The following is a 23,056-nucleotide window of genomic DNA, read 5'->3' as shown; positions in this document are numbered from 1 at the left end:
CTGTATTAGGGGCATTATAGAAAATTGTAGTGAGAGAAAGAGCCACAAGAACTGCATTACAGACCTTCCTAATCATCAGAGGAAACACAACTCTATGGATATACACAAAAAACACACAAAGTGAGTCAGAAACAATGAAATAGAAGTAGGGGCACATGGATATCAGCAAAAGCAAACACGGAAAAAGCCAAGATTGCAATTGTAAAGTCTGTATGTTGAATTCAGGGGGGAAAAAGCATTAAGCCAGACAAAGAATGGCACTATGTGATAACGTGATTCCAAAGGACAGAGCTCACAATAAGGCATTAAGCAGTTATGAATCTCTATGCGCTAAAACATAGCACTAACATTAATGAAACAAATTATAGGAGACACAGGATGGAGAGAGACAGTCTCCCTCGGCCATGATGGATCAGCATAAAGGAGTTTAAACACCATAATTAATAAGGTAAATCTAATGGCTATACATATGTTCTGTAGTCTGAAAACAAAAATAGTCCTTCTATTTTAGATCTCAAAAGAAACTTCCCAAGTACCAAGAAATTAGAAAGTAGAGGCAATATTCTCTGATTCAATAAGCCACGTATGAAATTAAAAATCCAAAATCCACTTGCCCCAGGAAACGTAAATCAGTCTCCTAAACAATCTCTGATCCAAGAGAAAACCAAAATCGAAACTAAAGAGCATCTAGAAAACAACAGTAATAACATATCCTATGTCGGCACCACCAGGACAGAGGTAAGCAGTACTTAGCAGAGGTTTCTCAGTCTTACAAAGTGGTATCACTAAATAAGAGGGAGAAAAATAAATGAATGAAGAGTCCAACTCAGAAAGTTAGTGGAATAATAAATCTAAACAAAGCAAAAGGAAAGAATCGATCTAAAGAAATTAATGAATTCAAAAACAGAAAAAGAGCAGAACTAATAAATAATTCTAAGGATTGCTATTCTTAAAAAAGGAAGGGAAAGGGGTGCCTGGGTGGCTCAGTCGGTTGAGCATCCAACTTTTGGTTTCTGTTCAGGTCGTGACCTCATGGTCATGAGATTAAGCCCTGCATCCGGCTCCCCGCTCAGTGGGAAGTCTGCTTGAAGATTCTCTCCCTCTGCCCCTCCCCCCACTCATGTGCGCTCTCTCTCTCTAAAATAAATAAATCTTTAAAAAAAAAAAAAAAAGAAGAAGAGGATGGGTTCCTGGGTGGCTCAGTCAGTTAAGCATCTACCTTTGGTTCAGGTCATGATCTCGGAGTCCTGGGATCGAGCCCCATATCGGGCTCCCTGATCAGCGGGGAGCCTGCTTCTCCCTCTCCCTCTGCCTCTCCCCCTGCTTGTGTGCTTTCTCTCTCTGTCAAATAAAGAAATAAAATCTTTTTTAAAAATTAAAAATAAATAAATAAAGGAGGGGAAAATGGTAAGATAGATACTAGATATTCTAGTGAAGTAAAAGAAGGAAATGCACAAACACTTCAAAATCATTAGAAAATAATCACTGGCCAGAAGAAATGAATCCTTAAACAATTTTGCTGAATCGAATTTGAATATATTTCAAAACACAAATGTTCTAGGACAACAGAATTTATCAAAACCGACTAAAGAGACAGAAAATCTAAACAGCCTGAGGACTGGTGCCGAGGCAGTCATGCAAGAGCTCCCCCCAGCCCCACAGAAAGCTCATGCCTGGATGTACTCCAAGCATAGAAAAGCAAGGAAATCCTCCCTCTCTCACTTGTGGAAGATTCGATACCAAAAATCAACAGATTGCTCACAGAAGGGAAACTTTAACCTAATGTCACATATGAATATTGATGCAAAAATCCTTAATAAAATATTAGCAAACAGTACCATTCACATGTGCTCAAAAGAGAGGAAATTCTTAGGTGTAAATCTAACAAAACATGTACTGGATTTGTATACTAAAAAACCCTAAACACTGGTGAGGGAGATCAAAGAACTCTAAATAAATGAGAAACCATTCCCTGTTTGTGGATTAGAAGATTCAGTATGGGGAAGCTGTCGATTCTCCCCAAGTTAATAGATAGGTTTAATGCAATTCCTGTTAAATCCTCTTAAGACTTTTTTATAGATATAAACAATATTATTCTAAAATTAATATAGGAAGGCAAAGGAACTAGAATTGCTAAAACAATTTTGAAAAGGAATAAAGTGAGAGAAATCCATCTACCCTGTTTCAAGACATTATATAGCTACACTAATAAAGACAAGGCGGTACGGATGGAGGGACAGACACACAGATCTGTGGAACAGAGCAGAGAACTCAGAAATAAACCCACATAAATATGGCCAACTTTTTTTTTTTTTTTAAGATTTTATGTTTAAGTTATCTCTATGCCCAATGTGGGGCTCAAACTTAAAACCCCGAGATCAAGAATCCCATGCTCTACTGACTGAGCCAGCTTGGGTGCCCCATGGCCAACTGACTTTAAACAAAGGTGCAAAAGCAATTTTACGGTGGAGAGATAGTCTGTTCAGCTTTGGTGAGGAAGCAAATATATATCTATACACAATTATACAGCATTAGGTCTAACCATATATCATTAAATCCCACTAAACCTAACAGTTTATATAAAAATTAACTCAAAATGGATCATACATTTAAATGTAAAACATAAAACTACAAAACTTTAGAAGATACTATACAAGAAAGTCTTTGGGATCTAGAGCTTAATAAAGAGTTCTTAGACATGACCCCAAAAACACAATCCATAAAGAAAAAAAAAATCAATAAAGTAGACTTGGTTGAAATTAAAATCTTTTCCTCTAAGAGGTTAACATGTGAAGCCAATGTGGGAAAGATTAAAAAAGAAGCTACAGACTGGGAGAAAATATTTGCAAACCATAAATCTGACCAAAGACATATCTAGAATTTATAACCCCATGAAAGACAGGAATTTAGAATATCAAGTTGGAGGCCCTTCAGTTGGAGTCTGAGTCCCTGTCGGCTGCTGTAACCAAACAGCACAGATTGGGTGGCTTATAAATAACAGCAACTCATTTCTCACAGTTCTGGGGGCTGGGAAGTCCGAGATGGTCACATGGTGCCACAGGTCACAGATTCTCCTTACAACCTCCCATGGCAGAAGGGGCTAGGGAGCTTGGGGGGGCCTCTTTTATAATCCCAATCATGGGGGCTTCACTCTCATGACCTCATCACTTCCCAAAGGCTCTACACACAAACATTACCACATCAGGTATTAGGATTTAACATACAAACTTTGAGAGGACATGGACATTCAGGCCATAGCAGTTGCAGAAAATATGGGAAAAAAAATAATGTTGGGACATCCTAGTGGCCATTGGAGAATGACTTTGATCTATTACACCTAAGCCAACACACATTCCAAAATACAACGGTTCAAAAGATTTCAATGCAGACGTCGAAATCATAAAAGCGCTCGAAGAAAATATGGGGGAAATTATTTACATCCTCAGAAAGGACAATGCCTTCCAATATGACATAAACCTTCAGAGACTGATTATATTAGCCACGTAAAAATTCAAAGTTTTTGTACAGCAAAAGGCAAAGTGACAAGAAAGGGAGTAACTGGGAAAAACACGAGTAGCTCAAATCACAAAGAACTAATTTTGGGTGGACACAGGGTAAGATCCGAGGCGCCCATCGGGGCTCTACCACAGTGGAGTTTCATGACACTTGGTCTTGCTGGTCAGATTCTTCTCTCCTTCCACCTCACAGGGGAGAATGTCCCCAAATCCTCACCAACAACTATCATCTGCTTTGGCAAATACCACTGGCTATGGCAAATGAGCAAAATCAATCAACTAAAAGGACCACGAATAAGCCACGACCCCAGCTGTAAATAGCACTGAGTGTTGTCCACTTTCTCACACAAGCAGGGAAAGCACACTATTAAATCCCCTTTCAATCAGAGAAGGAAGGGCCCAACAATCTCTCCTAGTGTTTAGGCCAATTTTCTGCTGGAACCATGAGGAGGCTGGCAGCTTCCTCTTCCTGTCCATCACCTCCTTGACAGAGCTTTGCAGGCTCAAATCCTGGCTGTGGCCAAGCTATGTTGGCAAGACCACTGCTCCCCAGAGGTCTAAACTTGCCTTTTGTAGCATCTTGAAACAATATGGGGGGCGTGGGGGGGTGTTGCCTTTTGTCTCTAATAGGCATGGTACCCATAGCACCCAAGAACACAAAATACATCCTCCTTATTCTCTCCCTCCGTCCCACCTCCTCTCTCTGCTGCAATCAGCCACACGGTAAAATGGGTCTGCTATATTCTCAGTACAGACAAATGTTGGGCACTGAAAAATCAGCCCATTGATTTATTAGATTTTTCACTTTGGACCAGTTACCATGGCCTTTTGAAAATGCAGACCATAGGAGGGAATGTTATAAACTTAGAAATATTATCCAGTTTCCATTACCTCCAGTAAAAAATGTCTACTGGGTAAGAGGGGAAAAATACCACTTTGGGGGCCAAGTCCAATAAATTTGGGTAAAGGATGAGGCAACTCCTAGTTAAGGAGCTTCACTGCAGAGAACTTAAAGTAAAAAGAAGATATTTAAAGCCCTTTAAATCTGGAAGAGTCACTCAAGAGACCAGGACAAAAGGAACCAAAGAAATGGCTCACAAGAATCCTAAAAAATAGAGAGAAGAGAATTGGCCCAGTTCCATTCAGTTAAAATGCGTGTCGAGCATGGAGCTACTTGGCAGGCCCTGCCTTCAGCTGGAGCTCTCTAGCATGGCATGACCTTGCATCAGAGAGCAAAGCTGTGGGGCAGCCAGGCCATTTGAGGACTTTTGGGGACCCTAGAAACTTTTGCCTTTGTGGATACTATGAGTTTCCCAAGGATGCCATAAAATCACTACAGACTTAGCAGCTTAAATAGTACACATGTATTATCTTACCATTCTGGAGGTGAGAAGTCCTGAGATCAAGGCGTCAGCAGAGCTGTGCATCTTCTGGAAGCTTCTAGAGGCTGCCCACATTCCCTGCTCAGGGCCCCTTCTTCCAGCCCCAAAGCCAGCAACAGTTGCCATCCCACCAGCTGTCCTTGTGCCCCCCCTTTCTACTTTTAAGGACCCCTGTGTCTACCCTGGGCCCACCCAGACGACCCAGGGTCATCTCTCTATTTTAAGGTCAGCTGATTAGCAATCTTAATTCCACGTGCAACCCTGAGGCCCCTTTGCCATGAAACCTAGCACGTTCACAGATTCTTGGGACTAGGACATAAACATCAGGGCAGGCCACTACTCTGCTGTGCACAGGCCACTTCCTCCCTAAAAAAAAAAAATTTTAAAACCATTTTTTGACCACATGAGTATAAAGATGAAAATATGAACATTATCTATTAAAACCTTTTCTTCCATCTAAAAGCTCATTTATTTTATTCAGGTTGTCAAAGAGGTTAAACATTGTCATGGGCCCCTAAAGGTCACAAGGCCCCTGGCACCGTGCCTGCTGTGTCTGATGGGTAAGTGGGCCCTGGGTGCAGCCGCAATGCCCTCTGGCCCCAGATTCTGCAAGCAGAAGCACCCACAAGTCCATCCGTGGGGCTTGAGGCCCCAAGGCGCGGGGAAAATCGTGAGCAATAGCGGGAGGAAGGGGGGGCGCAGAAAGCACGGGTATATTCACTCTGAACATAGAGAGAGAGATAACCAAGTTACTTGTGTTCTCCAAACCTCAGTTTCTTCATCCACAGAGTGGGGACAAGGAAGGGACCTTCCTGGCAGAGTTACTGAGAGCACCTTGTACAGTAAGGCAGAGTGCTCAGTCACCCTGCTATAGGGAACCACCGTGGTTTTATTTAAAGAAATTTTCCTGCTGGCCAAATTAATGTCAGTAAAATACAGATGTGTCACAGGAAGGTTTTCACAAAATGTCAGGCTCTTCTTCTTCGCTGCAATGCGACCGAGCCAGTTCTAGTCTTTCCTGGGTGTCCTCTGGGGGCGAGGGGGGCACTGGAGGTTCGAGCTGTGAATGGCTAGAGGAGGGAGCTCCGAGGAAAGTGGGGGTGAGACCACGTCATAAATCACAGCAGCCACGGTTCATGGAGTCTCTGCTGTGTCCCAAATGTGCCACCGTGTCTCACTGAACACTCACAACGAGCTGAGAGAGGGAGTCGTCACTTCTCCCGACAGACCAGGAAACAGAGGCCGGGAAGGGCCGGGAGCCCACCTGGACCACCCACCTGCCCCAGGGTCAGGACTCGAAGACCACACACAGGGAGTGAGGCCCATCAGAAAGAGGGGAGGACGTGGTCTGAGTGCCCTAAGAGCACTGGCTGGAGAGAAGAAAGAGGGGTTGGCACAGGGGCTGGAGCGTGAGCAGGACCCTCCACAAAAGACCAGAAGAAATACCAAGAAATCAGCAGCAACAGGGCGCTCACTGCGTGCCAGGGACTACCCTGACTGCCTGCCGTGTATTAATTGGTTCAGTCCCCTCAGCCACCTTATGTGGCAGGTACCACTGTCATCATTTTATAGATAAAGAAACTGAGGCACAGAAAGGTTCAGAAACATAGCCAGGGCCATGCCAACTAGGAAGTCTGGATCCCCGACTCACCCCGGAATCGGTGCTCCTGTCTGCCCTCCCACACCAGCTGAGGACCTGGTCATCAGAGAAGGAAGGACAGCGAAGGCATGGGAGAGCTGCCTCCCCAGAGGGTGTGACAAGTTTCTCTCAGTGGTCTGCGCACTAAAGAGCCCCCCTACTATGAGTGCATTCTGGGCGGGGGGCGGCAGCCCAGCCTCTGGATAATTGATCTGAACAATTTCGAGTGATGCAGCAGGAGGGGCGGTCGCTGAGCCTTTCCCTCTGGAGGGCGCTATCTAGCACTGGGGGTTTGGTGGCACACAAGAGCTAGGTCCCGCCTGCTGCCTGGGAGTGAGATCAGTGCCGGTACCAACAAATAAATTGGTCATCAAATAAAGCCAAGTAAGGACACAGAGCGACTAAGAGTGAGTTTCAAAAGAATGGTCAGAAAAAAGCCTCTGAATGCAAGAGGGCAGAGCCTTCAGATAGAATGGCAAGTGCAAAGGCCCTGAGGCAGGAGCATGCTTCCTTTATCTGTGGAACAAAGAGGAGGCTCCTGCTAGGGGTGCAGTGAGCAAAGGGAATGAGTCAGACAGATAGTGGGAGCCAATCCACAAAGGCTATGTGGGTCCAGGGTGGAAGCATGACAGGAGCTAATTAGGGGAGGGACCCCACTGCAGGCAGGTCCCCCTCCACCTGGAAACCGATTAGAGAAAAGACAGGGTATACCCAGCAACCTTCTGGAAGGTTTCCCGGGGAGTCACAGCTAGGGAAAGTGGACCCTTGAATAAAGCAGGGTGGAAATTCCATCCCTGGGAAGGAGCTCTAGAGTTGTTTCCATTTCAAAGATTTTACCTTCTGAGAGCTTCTTTCTTAGTCACTGGCACCCAGGAAACCAGGTATGGGCCATGCAGGCATAAGTGAGAGTTTTATTTAATTTCAAACAACTCTCCCTGCATTGTGGAAACATAACATGAAGAATTGATCGCATGCCTAGCTTTTTACTTGAACTTGCAGAGGTTTTCATGAAAACCCCTCCATTTTGTGCCAAACTCAGCAATTCAAAGACTGTCAGTTTTCAAAGAAGTTAGAAAGGAGTTTGGAAGCTTCTGTCTTCCCAGCCCCCGCAGGTGGCAAACATTTCATGTCACCGGTAAGTGAGGAGACACAGCACCACGCATTCTGAAAACACACACACACTCAACAGGAGATGAGTGATGGTGTGCCAGCCAGCCTCCCTTCGAGCTCTGCTCCAGGGACTACTGGGCGTCCCTCCGAGCCCCTTCCCTCTGCGCCCCGGGGGGGCTGCCGCTGTGCATTCTTGGAGGTGGGGGCGGGGGGCAGTGAGAGAGCCATGAAGGCAGAAAACCACATCAACTGAAGAGAAAGGGAGGGCCTGGGTGAACACTTCTCACTGGGGAGCCGGAGGTCCAGTCACTGGGCAGAACCCCGGGGCCAGGCAGGTGCTGGGAAGGCTCCCCCTCCAGCCCATGAACACCCTCCAGCGGCGTCTCTCTTTGCCTCTGCCTCTTCTTACCTGCGTTTCCCTCCTCACCAGACCCCACCATCTCTTCAGCCGCCCCCTCCTCACCTCCTCTGAGCTGGGGTCCAGCGTGTCCTGCAGATGCTCCCAACAGGGACAGCACGGAGCGCCAACCCTGCAGCCTCAAGATTTCCAGACGTCTGCTCCTCTCGGACCCTCCGCTCACACCCCCCGCCCCCCGGGCCCCAGATCATCACCTCTGCTGGCCCTGCGGAGTCTTCAGATGACCCCGGTCCTCCCGGCCAAGCTTGTGTCACTTCTAAAGCCTCATCTCCCCCAGTGGCTCCTTGAATTGCCCTGCACTTCCAGGGAATCAGCCCTCTGCCTTTGATTCCTCCCCCACCAGCCCTGGAGCTGAACCTCACACCCTTCCTTCCAAATGTGCTCTGTGTCCTACCAGCTCGCAAAATGCCCTTGTCCCCAGACCTCCTCCAGGGAAATGGCCACCGATTCTACCGCCCCCTAGTGCAGAAAGTGCCCTCAGTGCCAAGTGGGACCATTACAATTCTATGAGCTCCGGACACCAGCTGAGCGCTCGGCAGCTCTCCCTGTCCTCTTGCTAGAAGCGTCCAACCCCTACACCGGCCACACTCACTGTCTGCAGAGGACCCCGCCTCCTGCTTCAGCAAGAATGTAAAACCAACCCTCTAGGGCCAAGGCTGTGAATCCACCTCAGGGTTTCTCCCGCACCTTCAGTATCTCAAGGGACAAGGAGACCCTCTTTCTTTCCAGGGTGAGCTCCTCCACCGGCGTCAGTCCCACTCCTCCCAGCCACCCCCGAGCCCCTCAGCAATCTGCCCCGTCGGCCACCAGCCCCTCCTCTGAACACAGCTGTCTCCGGAGCAGAAGGGGGAGACAAGCCTTTCCTTGGGGCACCTCATCTGCTCCTTTCCTTCACCATCAGAATTGTGTACGGGGAGGCCCACACTCAGAACCTTTGCTACAGCTTTCCACCGACAAAGAGAAAGCCAGCTCCACCATCACTGTGTCCTCGGTCACAAGCCTGGCTCACAGCCGGGGACCCACTCCTCTGGCTCTAAAGAGCCCAACTGCTTTTTAAAAAGTCAGCCAACCAGCCAAACCCTCCCAGTCCTCACCTTACAAACTCATCAGTCAAACAGCTACCCCACTTTAAGGACACATTTACAGACTCTCCAGAGAATAAGAATCGTTTTGTTTATTAAACAATTAAAATTTAAAACATGTGGTTATTTTTAATTGCCTGTATCTTGCCCACATCATTACAGCATCTATTCCCCTCCAGCAGAATAATTAACTTGTCAATCATCACTTTGGTTATAACTGTAACACCCGTATGTCTAATATACTTTCTGAAATTAGGGAAATTAAAGATTGGCTTTTATTAGTATACTAACATTTCACTAAACTGCAGTGCGATGGAGAAGGATAATTTCTACTGGTGAAAAATATAAATTATTCAGTATCATGAAAATAATTATACTTTATTACTTTCAAATAGAAAAATTATTAAAACTAGAATTATAGTTTGTCATCAACTGGATTATGAACTAGTCACAGACCTAGGCTAAGCCTTGTGACCTGCCATATGGTCCTTCACGCCTACATCCCAAATCTGATAACAGCTCTTTCCCCATCCCTCATCAACGGGTACTTTGCGGATGCTAGTGAATCTGTTAACATACTGGATTCTTCCACCAGAATGAAAGCTCCCTGCAAGCAGGCCACTCCTTGCTCACCTTGTATCCCTAGTGCTGAGTACGCAGTGCTCAGTAACAGCTGAATGAATTCATAAACACACAAAGAGAATGTCAGAAACAAGTAAGATTATGGATGTTCACTTAAAAATACCAACCATACGAGGCACCTGGGTGGCTCAGTCGTTAAGCGTCTGCCGTCAGCTCAGGTCATAATCCCAGGGTCCTGGGATCGAGCCCCGCATCGGGCTCCCTGCTCAGTGGGGAGCCTGCTTCTCCCTGTGTGTGCTCTCTCATCTCTCTCTCACACTCTCTGACAAATAAATAAATAAAATCTTCACACAAAAAAAATACCAGCTATGAAAGTCCTACAGATGAAAAGTATTAATAATATCCTTAAATATATATGCATTGTAACCCCCACGTGCTCCCGTATTCTAACAACCAGACAGAAGCCTTTATACACAGCAATACCCATCTGGCTCCGACCTCAAAGGGCCGGCAACCTCTTGCCCTTCCATTCCTAGAACATTCCCAGCCAAAATGCAACTCTCTGAGATGAGGGTAGGTTCTGCATGTTTAACTAGAAAAATCAAGCTCTAATTCCTGCCCTGCCCTTGCTTGTCTTGGCTTGAATTCCACAATTTCCCTTTACCCGGCAAGATTCAGGAAGCGGCCACGGGCCTTTGGAGGAGCAGGCAGGGTTGTAACCGGCCCAGAGGGCCCTCAGGCCGTTCAGTATGCTTGTTACCAGAGCTACGTGGATGAAGGCATCCTCCAGGGCTGCTCCACTGGGGTGGGGGGAGGAGGTCGGGCTAGGCAGGCAAAGCTCCCCTGCGCCCCCCAGATTCGCACGGCGCAGCCTCGCCTCCCTGTATCCTCCAAAGGTTTCTGTGGCTAAAAATAAAGCTTCCAAGCCACTGTTTTAAATAAACCCAAAGAGATGCAGAGGGAAGAAACTAACATTTACTGAGCACTTACTATGTGCTGGGTAATTTCATTTGACCTCCACTGCATCTTGACCCCATAGAGAATAGTTATCTTATTTCAGGCAGCAAACTGAGGTTCCAAGAAGGGAAATCTCATAACCAACAAGAGTCAAGAGCCGTGACGTGACTCCAAAGGCATTCTGTTGTCCGTGCCATCGTCCATCACTAGAAATCGTCACTCCTCAACCTTCCACGGCCCCTCTCCTCTCCCGACTCCCACTGCAAACTTGTTCTCGGTCACTGACACTCGCAGATTAATGAACTCATTACCATTCCATGTGAATGGACCTTTGTCAATTTGTTACTTCCTAACAATATTCGTTCGTTAAAAAATCATTACTTGAGTGTCTTAATAGATGCCTGGTACAGGGCAAGGCGACCAGGCATTGTCTCTATCATAAAGGTACTCCCAGACCAGCAGGGAGGAACACAGAAGCCCATAAATAGGAATATTAAAAATGGTACCATAGGGGCACGTGGGTGGCTCAGTTGTTAAGCATCTGCCTTCGGCTCAGGTCATGATCCCAGGGTCCTGGGATGGAGCCCCATGTCGGGCTCCCTGCTCAGCAGGAAGCCTGCTTCTCCCTCTCCCTGCCACTCCCCCTGCTTGTGTTCTCTCTCTCACCGTGTCTCTGTCAAATAAATAAATAAAATCTTAAAAAAAAAAAAAATGGTACCATAGACACCTGTCCTGGGAACAGCGTGGGGATCGAGGTCATGGGGAGAGGGAAAGAGGGACACCTGCTGCCTTCTTCATTGTCAGCATTTGATGGTTCCCATGGCTGACATGTTTTCTGGTCATCCTGGGACAGATCCCAATGCTTCTAGCATTATTCATGCCTCTGGGGAATAAAAAGGTTCAGATACCAAAATTCATCCTTGTCCTATTTCCTCTTCAGTCCTTAGTGGAGACAGTCCTATTCCAGGAGGTAAGACAAACTGAAACTCATCAAATTCCTTTCCATTGTCCTTGAAGGACAATTTGACTTAAAATACATTTAGCCAAAAAAAAAAAATCTGACTCTTAAAAGCAATTCTATCCCTTGTCTTCTAAGATGTTCCTGTCCTAGGCATAGTCAAAGAAAGATACTGTTCTACTGCAATTTCTTGTTCACCTAAAATGCTCTTGTGTTCTAGATGAAATGGAATGTGAGTGTTATTCCTACGCTGCTCGGTCTTTCTAATCCAATAATAACTCGACCACTGGCTCTCTAATGACAGTGGTTAGACAGGTTAATATCCCAGCATTAAGGTAAAATCCCTTCATTCATCCCTATGGATAATCTCAAGATCAATCTTTCTGTCCAAGTTTCCATTCCCCTTGAGCAATTCAACATTTTCTTCCCCCAAATTCTTGCCTTTCAGAATCTAAACAGTGAAAACAACTGTCATGGTAATGAGCTGATTAGAGCACAATGCACACCACAGAGCAAAAATCATCATTATGAGCACATACATGGGCGCTGCTGAAAAGCAAAGTGAAAAAAAATGCACTACACAGGGAGCCTGGGTGGCTCAGTTGGTTAAGCGACTGCCTTCGGCTCAGGTCATGATCCTGGGGTCCCGGGATCGAGTCCCACATCAGGCTCCCTGCTCAGCAGGGAGTCTGCTTCTCCCTCTGACCCTCCTCCCTCTCATGCTCTCTGTCTGTCATTGTCTCTCTCGCAAATTAATAAAACCTTAAAAAAAAAGAAAAAAAAGAAAAAAAATGCACTACACAAAACAGCACAAATACATAACCAAATGTTGTCAAAATGCACAAATTATCCCAGCTCCGGAAATGTATTTGAAGGACATAATTCAAAGGAAGAAAAAAGTATGAAAATGCTTTCTTGCAAAATGATATGTGATACCAGAAAACCGAGAAGGTAGCTGGAGCCATGGCCGGGTAAATTACAGGCTATTAAAAATGACCATTACGAAGTCTCAGTAACAGCATGAAAAATGCTTTGATACGTTCTTAAGTTAAAATAACATGATTGCATATGTAATAGGATTACAAATATGTCCCCCAAAAAACTATGTTTGTCCAAGGACAGTGGAATCATGGGTACCGTTTTTAAATGTTGCTAGATGTTATAATATCGTCTTTACAATAAAAAAGCGCAGAGGAAAATAGATGATGACTCACTGCCTGACAACTGTCACTACGTAAGAAAGTCTCCTCTACAGTGACAATGACAGGCAGTTAAATGTGAGCACAGATGTCAGGTTCCCCTCCTTTATCCTGGTTTATTTATTAATGTTGACCTTTCCAGGAATTAAAAAGTAATCGAATCAACAAATTACAGATTTTACACAACTGCCAAGAGGTAATGAGCAAATACTGAAATGAAATTCTAGAGTGTGGCACAGACAGGAAGGTGAGGCGGGCAGGGCAGGAGGGGTCTTAGCTAACTGGGCCAGTTTCCTAATGTCAGCGTGGGAGGCCTTTGTGCCCTTGACTTCTCAGTTGTCATCAGATGTTAGAGGAACCTGAAAATTCTCGCTTAAATTCAGAAAGCACCCAAGGTCCTATGGACCCTTCTAGGCCTTGCCTAGCTCCCGGTCTCCACTCGCTGTCCACATGGCTAGAATCACAGGACAACCCCACAGATGTGGCCCTGCTTCCGTCTCCATGACCAGCCCTGGGTTGAGGTGGGGAGGTTGTTTGGTTTTATTGTGCGCATTGTTTTGGCACATACAATTTTTCATTATTGCAGTAAAGATACATAACATAAAATGTATCATTCCAGCCATTTTTAAGTGTACAATTCAGTGGCATTCAGTGCATTCACATCCCTGTGTGACCACCACCTCCATCCAGCTCCAGAACTTTCCATCACCCCAAACTGAAACTCAGGACCCATTAAACAACAACTCCCCATTCCCCCTCCTCCAGGCCCTGGTGGCCACCAAGGGGTCTCACTAAGTGGAATCACACAATGTTTGTCCTTTTGTGACTGGTTTATTCCACTTAGCATAATGTCCTCAAGGCTCATCCATGGTATAGCACATGTCAGAATGTCCTCCCCTTTTAAGGCTGAATAATATGTAATATTCCACTGTGTGCCTGTACCATGGGAGGGAGAGCCTACCTCTCTTAGGATTACTATCAGTTTCATCTTGTTATTGACCCAACCCCGGGCCCAAGGTCAATTCTGAGAAATGGGCTCCATCTCATTCTCAGGCCTCATATTGGCTCACCCTTCATTTCTACTACTTCTCTATAGTCCTTTATTTGGGAACCTCCCTGGGCTTCCAGTCCTCAGATTCTAAAGGATTCATACCATCTACTCCAGAACAGTGGCTTGGACCTGTTACCTATTGCTCAGTGTCAGAGTTCCCACCTTGGGCTGTGTTCAGTCTACCAGTCAGGGTACCAGTAACTCATCACAGATCCAAGATGGCAGCCACCTGCCTAAGCTGCATTGTTTTTACAACACCTTTGTCTACTCAGCCCAACCTGCCAGGTGGGTCCTTCTCTCTCATCTTGTACAGGGGATAACATCATTTCAAGAGATGCTTGTGTCTACAGCAAGCCCAGCATCCTGTCCACATTCCAATTTTCTTCACTTCTGTTGCTTATCACCAGATACTTCTCTGCATCTTCCCTGTCTCTGTTCAAACCCTATAACATTAGACCCAAGGCATGGAGTCTAGAAAAGCACAGGTCCACCCACACTTACAGCCAAAGTGAGTTCCTTCCTTGAGTGATGACACCAGTGAATTTGGTCAGACGTCTAGCATCCACTTCAATCCACTGATGGAGGTCATTCCTTCCTGCACACCACGCCCCATCGTAAAAGTCATTTTCATTAATACCTGCCTGGAAAGAAAGAGAGAGAGATGTTCTTCAAAAAGACCCAGAATCAATGAATATTTTCATGAGACTTGTGGGGGCTCGGGGGGGGGGGGGGTAGAAGAAAATGAACACGGGACAGAGAAAAAAATCACTATGTCCTGAACACTCCTTTTCCTAAATCATAACACGGAGTGGCCTGTTATTAACAAGTTGGAAATATTTCAATATGATACGTCCTCTTCTTGCCCAGTGTTGAAGATGAAATTTAATGAGCTCCCCTATTACTCATGCATCCGGCAGGCACAGACCGTCTCCTATGTACCAGCCTACACATGCCAGGTGCTGGGGATACAAAGGTGAATCCTTCCCTCCCAGAACCTCACCATCCAGGCAGGAAGAAAGACATGAAAACAGATGAATTAGAAACACAATGGGGCCTGTGTTATTCCGGGAACCGGAGCAAACTGCTACAGGAGCATTTAAGGCTAATGGCTTACTTGGTCTGGGAGAGACCAGCATAGAGGCGCTATCCGAGCTGAATGTTGAAGGGTAAGTTTATCTACTGAATATTTATTTACTGGCATTTAAGTCACTTGACGTGTTGAGTTTGGGCTACTATTCCTACCAAAGATTCTTCTGATCTGAATTTACAAGGTATGTGACATTTCTGCTCTGGAATTTTTCCTGTATTATCACCATTTCAAGAAAGAATTCCAAGGAAGGAAGGATGAGATAAAAGGGGGAAAAAAGGATATTTGAACTAAGTGAAGCTTCCTAATTTACTAAGACCCTTTCTACATGAACCCATGGCTATTCCCATAGCTATTTCACAAATACAGAATCAGAAAAAAAGTCTAAGTGATATTTGAAAGACAGGCCAGCCCACCTTTCCTCCCTCTGAGCACCTCGCAGCTCAAATTCTGGGGCAGCCTTACTTCTAATGGGCAACAGTGATGTGAAACTCGCAGTCCAGCTACAGCAGACGAACAACATGGCCAAGGCTTCCATGAGTGGGGCCCTACCATCTCTGCGCCAGCTAACATCCGCCTTGTATCAGGACCAAACCATAGCACATGCACTCCCACCCCCTCCTGAAACAATCTGGAAAGAGCTTTGAGGGAAATGTCAGAACACTCACATATCACGGTCTCCTGAAAGCACTACCATCTCGGGTGAAGGTGACTGCAAACACCCATTAGTCAACATTCTCCAGAAACTCAAGCTCTCAATTAACCAGCCCCTTGGGGTCTCATGGCATACGGGGCGTCTGTGATCGGGACCTGGGAGTGCTACAAGGTTCTGCCTTCTAGAACCGTCAAGGAAAGGCTAAATTATGCAAGTGTGTCTTACCGGTACTCACCCATGCTTTCACGGGTTTTGTTAAAGTGAGGGTGACCCTCTGACACCCAAGCTCTCATTTCCCAAAACTGCCCGCCAACAAGGAGACCACTGCCCCAGGCTGGAGGCTACTGGCACGGTCCCTGCACCTCCTCACCAAAGGCAGGGATCCTCCCAATGACAGACACCTGTTTAGCACATCAGCACTTACAATACCACCACTGAGCTTCCTTTGAGAAACCGTAACACTTAGTTTTTGTTGGGCTCCTCTTTTCGCGTAAACAACCCATGAGACTGGTGTTTACTTCATTTACTAAAATCAACCTTCACCGTGCCTCTACAATCTGCCAGGTACTGGCCCAGGTAAGAGGAATGGAAAGGTGGAAAACGTGTGCAGTCCTGCCCTCTTGGTGCTCAGAATGGACGGGCTAAAGTCTACAAGCGCGGCTGGTGTTTTGTTCTCAGCACCTTAAAATCAACCACTGCACAAAGTGCTGGTTAAGACCTTGTGCTCTGAAGTCCTCCTGCCTCGGTGTGAATCTCAGTCCTGCCACTTCCACCCTGTATAAACTCAAGCAATTTGCTGAAATGCTCTGTGCCTCAGTTTCCCCATCTGCCAAAATGGGGGCAACGCTCATTTCTCCCTTAGGGTATTGACAGTGTTTACAACAGGACCCAGCACCCTGTGTGGGCTCAAAAAAAAAAAAGCGAGCACTTAACAAATGTTAGTTATCAGTATATTTAAAACAATGACTATTTGGCAAATTATGGAAATATGGGCGCTTTATGAATTATCCCACATTCTACAAAATTATAAGGAATTACAATACTATTCCGGGCACTTGCTGCCACATTTTCTACAACTTCAAATATCCAGAACAGAGTTACAAAATCTGAAAAAAGAGGAGACTCCTAGTCTGAAGTTCTCAGTAGGAATCCATGTTGTCCCCTGGGGGATAGTTGGCAAAGTCCGCAGACGTTTTTGGCTGTCCCAGCCGGCACATATGTGCTACTGACAACGGATGGACCGAGACCAGGGATGCTGCTCACCATTCTGCAACGCCCAGGACAATAACCACCGCACCGCAAAGCAGTGTCTCCAAAGTGGCAGCTGTGGCAAAACTGGGAATACCCGGCCGCGGGCTGAGAAAACGAGAACAGAGCTGCCACAGAGCCTGGCATTGTCACCCCGAGAGAATCACAGAATGTGGAGGAGTTATCCCCATGCTATTCCCCCGAAGCCTACTTGACTCCGACTTGGAATTAAATTTTGGGCTCCTGGTTTTGGGCCAGCCTGGGTATTTTGCTTCTGCTGCCGATCTCAGCTCTTCCTGAGCACACTAGACCTTCAATTAAATGCAGTAAGGTGTCAGGGGATTGGAAGGCCCCTTCCGAAGCTGATTCAACAGGGAAGTGACAGCCACCTCTGCAAAATCAATTATGAATTTATAAAGCAAGCGCCTGGAAGGATTCAGCGAAAGAGGAGGGGCCAGTCCCAGAGGTGTCACCAAATTTCAGCACAGAGCAATCCGTGATGTCAGTAGGACGTCTGGGAGACCAAGAGAAGGGTACACTCATCCCTTTCTGTTCAAAAATGCAGGAAAGACTTCATAAATGTTGGAGAAATTTCTATCAGAAGTTGTTGGAATAAAAAGTGGGATTCCTTGGAGTATAAGCTAGTCTTGAAAACACCACTAAGATGGAATGATAATTTGTACACTACAGAGCTCCATAAGTTAAGAATTAATATAATTTTCTCTAGGCAATTAAGTCATACTCATCATTTCTTTACCAAATTAAAAAAAAAACACCAATGCATCTAACAGACTAAATTTTGCTTAAGATAAATGTGGAAATTATTAAATCCAAAACAAAGAGAAAACCTGATACTAGCCACTTAAGATCAAATGGGATTTTTCTGAGGCACCTGGGTGGCTCAGTTGGTTAAGCGTCTGACTCTTTCTTGATTTCAGCTCGGGTTGTGATCTCAGGGTGGTGAGATCGAGCCCAGGCTGAGTGTGAAGCCTGCTTAAGATTCTCTCTCTCCCTCTGCTTCTCCCCCTCAATCTCTTTCTCTCTAAAACAAAGAGATTTTTGTTTCAAGATGATAGAGTAAATGTTTATTTCTCTGCACTCTAGTCTCAAAAACTCCCCCCAAAGAAAACAAGATAAAGAAATACAATCTGACAAAATTTTGTCAGATCTCTGATAAAACTAGAAGACATTTATAATCTCCAAATTACAATATATGAAGATAGAAATCAGATGGAGGAGTCCCGAATGACTCAGCAAGAGAAGGAGATGCAAGCTTACAAGGGGAACACCAGTGAGAAGCAAGTCACCCAGGGCTTTAAAAAGCCCTGAAACTAGACTCCTGGGTAGCATGAAAGGCGAGGCAGCACTGAAAACAGGGAACTGATTCAAAACATGTATAAAAAAAAATAGATTCCCACAGAGCTCTGTCTACAGATCTCCCTACCCCACAGAAGACCTGAAATTTTTCTCTTTAAAAAACCAAACAATCCTAGAGGCTCTGGATTTGGGGGCTCCAGACACAGGAGGGCAGATGTGATATGATGGATAAAAACCGAGAACTCAGTCAGTGGATAGCAGCAGACTGAAGAGTGAGACACCCTAGCTCGCCTCCTCCTCCCAGCTCCAGGACACAAGGTAGCCAGGCTTCCAACAAACAGAAATTAAATAAACTAAAAATGTAATGGGGAAGAGAAGAAAATCTCAAAGAAATTATAATGACTATCCCTTGAAGAAGCTCTTGCCTGCATAAAACAAAAGAAGGATATTCTTAGAAAGGAAAAAGGAGCTCTTGTAATGTGAAAATTACAATAACAATGGGCAATCAAAGAAAAATAAGAAGAGCGGGGGAGGAAATTATAAAAAAAAAATACTATAAGCAAATAATGTCCCAGATCTGTAAGGTTTAAGTCTCCAAAACACTAAGAATCCACTATGATGAATAAGACCCACACCCAAACATATCTTTATAAAACTTCAAAACATCACACATGAAGAGAAGATTCTAGAAGCTTCCAGAGAGGAAACAAAAAATAAAATAAATATATACAACCAAGCCAAAGGAATCCGCGTGGTACCAGAAGTCCTAGTAGCAACATCTGAAGCTCAAAGAATGGAGGGATAATGACTTCAAAATTCTGAAGGAAAAGACTTTTCACCCATGAATTTTACACTCAGCCAAACTGTCCATTGCGATGGTAAAATACGTTTTCGGATTCACAGATCCCCCCCAAAATTTCTCATGCCCCAATTCCATAAAGCTGTAAGACGAATGCGCTCCACAAAAATGAGGCAGAACACCAAAAAGAAGATACAAGATCCAGAAATCAAGGGTGCCAACATAGGAGAGAATTCCCCGAATGAGGGAGGAGATAGTCCCAGGAGAGCAGCTGTATAAAGATCTGGAAAGCAAGCCATTCACAACACAGCAGGTCAAGGGCTCCTGAAGGAATGTCTTACAGAAACATAAAAAACAACTCTGAGACCAAAAATCACTGAACAGGTTTGACCTTATAGAAAATTGTATTAAGGGGTATTTTACAGACCCAGACCTATTACAGGGCACGGGAAATGTTTTTTTTTTGTTTGTTTGTTTGTTTTTTAGGTCTTTTTTTTTTTTTTTTTAGGTCTTTTTTTTTTTTAAGATTTATTTATTTGAGAAAGCGAGAATGAGAGAGAGAGAGAGAGTGTACATGACGGGGGGAGGGTCAGAGGGAGAAGCAGGCTCCTTGCTGAGCAGGGAGCCCGATGCGGGAGTCGATCCAGGGACTCCAGGATCATGACCTGAGCCGAAGGCAGTCGCTTAACCAACTGAGCCACCCAGGCGCCCCGGGAAATGTTTTTTAAAAATACAAGCAGCTCTAAGAAAACAAAAAGGTGTCAAGAAAGGATACAGAGTCTATCTCCCTTGGCTCGAAACTGCACTATTTCTGGGCTCAAGTTGTAAGCACTATTTACACAGTCCTAATAATGAAAACCTTTAATGTAGATTTACCCAAAATTTGAGATACAATTTCACTGGAAGGATTAGAGGTTAAGGTAAAGGGATCATAAAAATGAGCTGAAATTTTCATCCTCTATAATATGAATTCAGAATAAAAAGTCAAAAATGTGCAAACCAATACATATCAGTATGTGCATACTATTTAGAAATAAGTATTTGGGGCACCTGGGTGGCTCAGTCGGTTAAGCACCCAATTCTTGGTTCCAACTCAGGTCATGATCTCGGGGTCATGACATTGAGCCCCGCATTGGGCTCTACGCTGGGTGTGGAGACTGCTTAAGATTCTCTCCTTCTCCTTCTGTCCCTACCCCCACTCACCTAAAAAAATAGAAATAAATATTTCAATTCCCGAAGAAACAATTAAAAGGAGTTTGGAGTAGTTGCCTCACTCACAGCATGTGATGGCTTCAGGGGGTGGGTGGGTGTGGGGGTCCACAGGCAAAGCACCTTTGTTTTTTATTTTTTCCAATTTTATTGAGTAATAATTGACAAATATAATTATATATTTAATATATTACATAAATATATCAGGCATAAATATCTGCTATACTTAAAGTGTACAATGTACATGTACATTGTGGAATGATTACCAAGATCAAGATAATTAACATATCCATCACCTCCGGGTTGACTTTTTATGTGCTGCGAATGCTTAAGATGGGCTCTCAGCAACTTTCAAGTGTACAGTACCATATTATTAACCACAGTTGCCCGCTATGCATTAGATCCTCTGAACTTATTCCTCTTACAACTGAAAGTCAGTACCCTTTGTCCTACACCTCCCCACCTCCCCTCCCCCAGCCCCTGGCAACCACCATTCTCTTGGTTTTTTTTTAATCATCCTTCAACACTCTGATTCTCAAACTACTTGCTTACAAAACTGATTAATATAAATTCTAGTTTTAAAAAGCCAAGGGAAAGGCAATGACATAAAGCCTGATTTGTTTACTCTTCCATTTTCCAGGTGTCTACAGAGCTCCTACTACATGCTAGACATCGTGAAAAGTGCCCTGCCTTACGGTATATATAGAAAAAAATGAATCTCAAAATTACTATGCTGTTATAAAGTCACTGATCTGCACTGTAATTCATAATCATGGGCTGCCTCTCTACAGAAGCATCTGGAATGAATTAAAAAGTTATATCCAACTGAATATAACTATTTAGCAATTCCAGGATAACTTACTTAGAGCTGCCACTGGGCAGACACAGCCCAGGACTATCTGGACAAAAACAGAATAATGTGATGGTTATTTTAAAATATCTTTGAGAAAATCTTAGAAGTACTCACTGAAACCTTACATGTTACCAACAAGGTACCGCCACTGGACAGGGGGTGGCCTTAGCTAAAAATATTAGATGTGACATATGATTAATAGAGTTAATCTCCCATATAAGGGCCATCATTTTGCCAGTATATCTCCGGTAAACCTCTGTGATAGACCTTTGATAAACCCATAGAACTGCCCGGGTACAAATCAGCTAATCCTTCTGCAAATCAGCAGAGCATCTTGTCCCAGTTCAGACCTCAATCACCAGTAGAGCTGGTTGAAAAGAAATATTCATTGTTTTTGAAGTGATTGTTAAAACCCAAAATCAAAGTCTTAAATAGTTCCTTGCACTGGTCAATAAATACCTAGAGCTTGAAATTTCAAACACTTTCAAGTAAAATCTATTAAATATACTATAAACCACTTGTTGTTTAAGAAAAACTCACTTCGTTTCAGGTTTGTATCTGCTGAGACATGTGGTTGAATTCGCTTTATGATAACACCTAAGTTTTCTTCTACTAACAAGTGAGTGCTCAACTTAGCCCATTGGCAAATGTTCTTTGTCGTCATATGAGTCATCAACTTCTCTCAGATATTGTATTTTTCCTGCTTCTTTTGTTGTGCTTCATCTTTGAGTACTGAGCTATTTTCTTGGCTTTTAAGTCCACGCCTCCTCTGAAATATTTTATTTATTTTTGGAACTATAAGTGATTTTTACTCTTTATGTACTCTTTTTGGGGGTTGTTTGTTTTTGGTTTTTCTGTGGTTGTTGTTTCAAGTTCTTAAATTCCAGTTAGTTAACATAGAGTGTGATATTTGTAGCAGGTGTAGAATTTAGTGATTCAACTCTTCCCTGCATCCCCCGGTGCTCATCACAAGTGCCCTCCTTAATCCCCATCGCCCATTTCATCCATCCCCCGCCCACCTCCCCTCCAGCAACCCTCAATTTGTTCTCTCTAGTTAAGAGTCTGTTTCCTGGTTTGCCTCTTTTTTTTCCCCCTATGTTCATCAGTTTCATTTCTTATCCTCTACAAAATTTTTTTTAAGATTTTATTTATTTATTTGAGATAGAGTGAGAGAGAGTGCACAAGAGGGGGTAGGGTCAGAGGGAGAAGCAGACTCCCCACTGAGCAGGGAGTCCGATGTGGGACTCGATCCCGGGACTCCAGGATCATGACCTGAGCCGAAGGCAGTAGCTTAACCAACTGAGCCACCCAGGCGCCCTCCTCTACAAATTTAAAGGTATGTCTTTGTTTCAGTGATTAATTTAATAACTACATAACTCACATAACATACCTTTGTGCAATATGCTTAATTCTATATTTTCTTAGAAAGTCCCTGTTGACTCCCTACTATAGGCAGTGAGGAATTCATTTCTACCTGCTGCTATGTCCTCTTCTTCTCCTTCATCACCTAATTTCATTCATCATATTCTTAACATTCCCTTCAAAGTTTAAATCAAATACACCTTTCTATGATTTACCAGCTTTTTAATAAAGTTTTCATTGAATTAAAAAAAATGTTTCTATGTATAAGGATGGATATTAACCAGACTTACTATGGTGATTATTTCACAATATATACAAATATCAACAATATATACGAACACTGTATCATTGTATTGAACACCTGAAAGTAATATAATGTTGTATGTCAATTACACCTTAATTAAAAATTTTTAAAAAATTACTCCCTTAAAGAATCTGATGTTTACATTATGTAAAAATATTAAAATCATTTTAGTAACTAAATAGTAGTCCTGCCCAGCCATACTTTGGGTTTCACTGTGCTTCACTTTATCACACTTCACAGATACTGTGTTTTTTTAGTTTGTGGTGGGAAGCCAAAAAATTCATTTGACTCACTTTATGGCAATATTCACTTTATTGAGGTGGCCTAGA

At 44.1% G+C, this 23,056-nt stretch overlaps 1 protein-coding gene across 4 annotated transcripts in view; it reads right to left on the bottom strand.

The window, feature by feature from the left end:
- Positions 1-23,056, bottom strand: part of CPXM2 (carboxypeptidase X, M14 family member 2) — a 139,472-nt gene that overhangs the window by 73,097 nt on the left and 43,319 nt on the right. For all 4 annotated transcript variants that reach the window (XR_013449577.1, XM_078077015.1, XM_036067146.2 and 1 more), the window contains exon 4: positions 14,395-14,534. Coding sequence is in view for 3 of the 4 variants with exons in the window: in XM_078077015.1 (XP_077933141.1) it covers positions 14,395-14,534 (140 nt within the window). In the remaining variant the exon portion in view is untranslated. The remainder of the gene's footprint in view (positions 1-14,394; positions 14,535-23,056) is intronic.

Source organism: Halichoerus grypus, chromosome 7 (assembly GCF_964656455.1).
Source record: "Halichoerus grypus chromosome 7, mHalGry1.hap1.1, whole genome shotgun sequence".
Taxonomy (NCBI): domain Eukaryota; kingdom Metazoa; phylum Chordata; class Mammalia; order Carnivora; family Phocidae; genus Halichoerus; species Halichoerus grypus.
This window is presented reverse-complemented; position numbering and strand designations above follow the sequence as displayed.